The following is a 4682-nucleotide window of genomic DNA, read 5'->3' as shown; positions in this document are numbered from 1 at the left end:
CGTCATGTTGCAGTTTGGGAACCGTACATGTGTAGTGCAAGAGAGCCCTCGCACATTAAAATGTAAGATGGGAGTCACCGTTACTGAAAAGTAACTCCTATGAGAGAGTCTGACGCTGCAGAAAAGTGTGCAAACTGCGGAAAGTGTCATAGAAGATCTTCAGAAATCGTGCCTGGTTTCACGGCAGTGCTACCACACTCCCTTTTAGATGACGATGATAATGATTGGAGTTTCAGATGTGCAGCTGCATTTTTTGCAACGTGCTCCTCCTGCTTCTCTGGCTACTCATGTTGTTTACATCTACTGTTGATCACATTCATTTATCACATATTATATTAGTAGTATAGATTCGAGCCCCACAACGACATCCTTTTTCTAATCCAGTTCTAGGAATTTCTAATCCACCACCCATTTCTAATCCAGGTGAAGCCAGGTCTAATCCAGGCTCCACCACTTCAGGTGATCCATCCAATTTCTATGAGATTGGCTACCCTTCATTGCCGCATTTGTTCATTCGCTTATAGACACCAAAATTATCTATTCTATTCAATTCTAATTTGGCTCATAGGCTTCCAAATCGCTCTTTTTTCTAATCAATTTCTAGGAATTTCTAATCCGCCACCCAATTCTAATCCAGGTCAAGCCACTTCTAAGTCCTCTGGTTGGTTGGTCACAGCTCCACCCCTTCATCCATCTAATGTCTATGTGATTGGCTGCCATTAATTGCCACAACATCTGGTCACTCGCTCGTAGACACCAAAATGATCTTTCTATTCAATTCTAAGTCGGCTCATAGGCTTCCAAATCGCTCACCGGTCTATTGGTCCGGGGGTGGTCACTTCCACCCATTTCTAAAACCTAGTGATTGGCTTGTTGGCTTCCTGTCATACATGCTCGATAGACTCATTTGTCATTTCCACTCTCTAGTTACTCGGTCACACGCTTTCAACTGTATATTGCTTCATAATTCCAGCTGCAACATAGACAACCGCTCGTGGGTCAATCCCATTCATTTCTAGGCCAGCTCACAATTCCTTCCAAATTGCTTATTGGTCCTGGGCGGCATTCTTTTTTAGCCTGCGTCGACTCTCAGCAATGGTTGGCACACAAAAACATGGTAAATAGTTTTCAATGTTTATTGAGTACATCATGGCAGTCTCGGAGATATTGTAGTTCTCCCTGGGGACACATCCATGCACGCTGTATATCTCCGCTAACATCCATAGTGTTCTTCACATAGGTACTATATGGATCACCCAGGCACTCATCCCTCTCTGTCCATGACCCAGAGGCAAACCGCAGGAGAGAACAGCATGTGACAGAAGCATTAATTCTCTTCCTGCACATCTTCTGAAGCAAAAAAGAACATTATGAGCTTCACTAGTTATATCACCCACTTAAACTTACCATATTCATAGCTTCCATAAGGATAGGAGTCGATGTCATTGCACAGGTATCTCTTGTCGTCGTATGCCATCAGACTTCTTTTGACATTTCTGATGGTGTACATACACTGCTTCTTTCCAACGATTGATACTTGTTCATTCGATACGCTCATGTGATTGAACAAGGTATTGCAGTACGTCTCATGGAGGAGGTGCTTGCGTACAATATTCTTTTTGACTCCTTTAGCTCTTGCAATTTGCCTTCCTCCAGCTAATTTGATGGAGTACATTTTAGCTTTCAAACAGACTACTTCCTCAATAGGTACACTACCAGTTTCGCTTTTGAATGCCCCAAGCCTTCCACGATTCTTTTCACTGTACAGTGGATGATCCCGATCGAAGGAAGACAAATCTAAGTGGTCGTCGGCAATCGCTCGTAACTGATCTTCGTAGTCCTTGCAGAACAGGCCGAGGATCAGAGAATCCGTGTCAAAGTAACAGGTAATCACCGGACAAGTGAGCTTACTCAGCAAGGTTTCATAGTAGAATGAGTACATGGTTAATTTACTCAGTTCCAAAATCGTAAACCCAATCTGGAGCGGGAAATCGCATCGCACTTTTCTTTTGCGCATTTCGTACATGACACAATCCGGAGACAAAATTTCCATCCTCACGCATTCCGCCCGACTCCCGAGGCGACTCGCCGTCTCCTCATCGAAGGCTACTCGAATATCACGCATGTTAAATTTATTTAGAAGTGTTCTCCCAAAGACTGCATTATTTGAGAGTTTGTAGAAGTTTTTTTCGAATGTCGTGCCCGAGGCAACACGTCTGGCAACATTGTCCTCGATGTAGGGACGCAGGAATGGCGCCTGGCGAAATTTTAGAATTCTGTGAATTTTTGTCACCCTCATGCCTAATCTACAATAGAGTGCGAGCAGCGCGTAATGAACGACGTACTCGACTTTGTCCTTGCACGTAAGCAACAGCTTTTTGCTGTTAGCGGGCTGATACATTAATTCTTCGAGAAGCCCTTGCTGGAATGGCGAGAGCCATTCCTTTGGGACGACTGCCTTCTCAGGAGCCAGGGGAAAGTACCGTGTCAGTGCGTGGATAGATTTTGGATACTCCAAGTCACATACATACACGTAGCCAACGTCTGAATCAGTGGGGTGACGCATAAAATCCACGGAGCTAAAATCCTCGACCCATTCGAAATCACCAACGGGGAGGTGCTTTATCATACTGAATCCGTAAAGATTGTTGCAATCTATGTATGATATGTACACCTCCTCTTTATCGGGATCATACCCACTACACAGAGGGTTGTTAGCCCGCAAATGACGCCTGCTCGCTTGACAGAGCCCGCCTCTAACGCCTGATTCGATGGTTCTGTACATGTCCTCATCGATGATTAACTCCAATTTTGCCTGCGTGTAATTTAGAGCACATTGCCACGAATAGGATGCCAGAGAAACACAATGAAGCAATTCCAATCCACGCGCGCTGTAGCACAGACGTCGGAAGTGCTGCATCACGTCCGCATGTAGTAGGGCATCCGTTTTCAAGTACAGTGCATTATAATCTCTCAAATTTGAGCATCCAAAATGTTCAAATACGAGCAACGCATACTGGTAGTCCTCCTCACTTATATCCTCCCCCGTGAGATCGTTTCGAAAGGAGGATTTTTCTGGCAAGGTCAATTCATCATAGACTGCAAAAGAACTGACATGGCTGTACGGGAATACACCTTTACGAAGTAAAATTTCGTAGTCGTTTCCAAATGCCTGCTTCAAACATTGGAATGCCTCTGCACCACCCATGGATTTGACGGTTTCCACGAGCTCCCCCAGCGACGAATTTAGATATTGCATGGTATCTCTAAACAGGAAGGTGCCAATTTCGAACGAACGAATTTTTTCCATGGAGCTGGCCACAATGAAGGGAGGTCGCTTCCACCCAAGAATGTGAAATTCCCGCAGCAGCCCGGCCAAATCGTAGGACAAATTGTGTACCATGATCGGCAATTTTTCCCTCGTCGTGCACGCGACGTTACAGGGGTTACACAATGTCGCGATATAATTTGTCTCGCCCGCACTACAACGCTTTGAATGGTCGTGATGCCGGACACGGGGTAGATCTTCGGTAAACTCCTGTTTACAGTACGCACAGTGGGTAGCAGCTCTGTGCTCAGCGCATTGCTCATCATTCAGCACCATTGCGGCGGGGCAAGCGTTCAGGGCGATCATCTCATCCCGCATTTCCATCAATGCTCTCACACACTGCCTCGCAGCATCTTCCCCATGGTGCGTTCTGATGCGCATCACCTTTGAGTCGTGGGTGCGCACAAGCACAGCACAGAAGCTAGAGGTAATGTGACGTTGCATGCCAACACCACTGGGTGCGAGTACGCTCTCAGTGTCCAACGCAACGACGTAGTTGTACTGCTGCATGTACTGTATTTTAGTAAATTCTACAAAATTTTCTCCGGGTTCACAAAATTCTAATAGGATTTCGTTCACGTCCGCGCAAAGGCGTCGATGTTTCGCCATGCTCTTTTCCTCATTAAAAGAGCGAGTGCAACGTTCGCATACGAAACGCGTGTTCTTTCTCGTCAGCAAACGCTCGAGGGACTTAATTCCGAAAAAATGCTCGTCAACCTCCAATAAGTGAATTTTCTTTTCGCTTTCCAGTTTTGGGGGTCGTGACACGTGCACTCCCTGATCGACGTACGCGTACACGTACACAGATATCCTATTTTTCTCTTCGAACTCGTCCAGATCAGAGAAGGATACAGGGAAGTGACTAGGCCACCAGTACTCTGTTGCATAATTTTCACATTTTTTCCACGAATTCCTTTCCTGTGGATGCAGGAGAGCGAGTGTATTGTATTTAAAACATTCACCCTCCTTGTGTGCTGGTAAATGGATATTCGTTAACACGTTCCTGCGTTTAGCCAAATTTGTGGGAAGTACCCCCTCGCATCCAAACTTTTTAGTTTTCACAGCGGAAATACACAATTGAACTTTTTGCACGTCAGTGGATACAAACCCACTACCCTCGCGCTGGTAATTTTCAATGCGTCCGGTGGACTCCTGAATCACATCCATCAAAGTATTTATGATAGCTCCATCGCTGTGGACTTCGCGAGCAAGCGCCATAAAATGAGCTATGTGTGCGGTTACATCCCCTCGATTTTCTTTCATCATTAGAACGTCAGAACAAATGCAAAACCTAAAGGGTATTCTTTGCGCTCGCAAAATAGCAATTATATTGTGGAGGTGGTTCATTAAATAT

The 4682-nt window shown here is 45.3% G+C and overlaps 1 protein-coding gene across 2 annotated transcripts; it reads right to left on the bottom strand.

Annotated features, from left to right (window-relative positions):
- Positions 1 to 1115: 1115 nt before the first annotated feature.
- LOC135370682 (uncharacterized) lies at positions 1116 to 4682 on the bottom strand. Of its 2 annotated transcripts, none has more exons than XM_064604472.1 (2): positions 1408 to 4682; positions 1116 to 1350 (listed from the first exon to the last, which is right to left on the bottom strand). In XM_064604472.1, the coding sequence occupies exons 1-2, from the start codon at positions 4673 to 4675 to the stop codon at positions 1328 to 1330; spliced, it is 3291 nt and encodes a 1096-aa protein (XP_064460542.1). In that variant the 5' UTR covers positions 4676 to 4682; the 3' UTR covers positions 1116 to 1327. The 2 variants fall into 2 exon arrangements, with proteins under 2 accessions (XP_064460542.1, XP_064460543.1); XM_064604473.1 differs by having other exon boundaries at positions 1116 to 1347.

The sequence above is a fragment of the Ornithodoros turicata genome, chromosome 10 (genome assembly GCF_037126465.1).
Source record: "Ornithodoros turicata isolate Travis chromosome 10, ASM3712646v1, whole genome shotgun sequence".
NCBI lineage: Eukaryota > Metazoa > Arthropoda > Arachnida > Ixodida > Argasidae > Ornithodoros > Ornithodoros turicata.
This window is presented reverse-complemented; position numbering and strand designations above follow the sequence as displayed.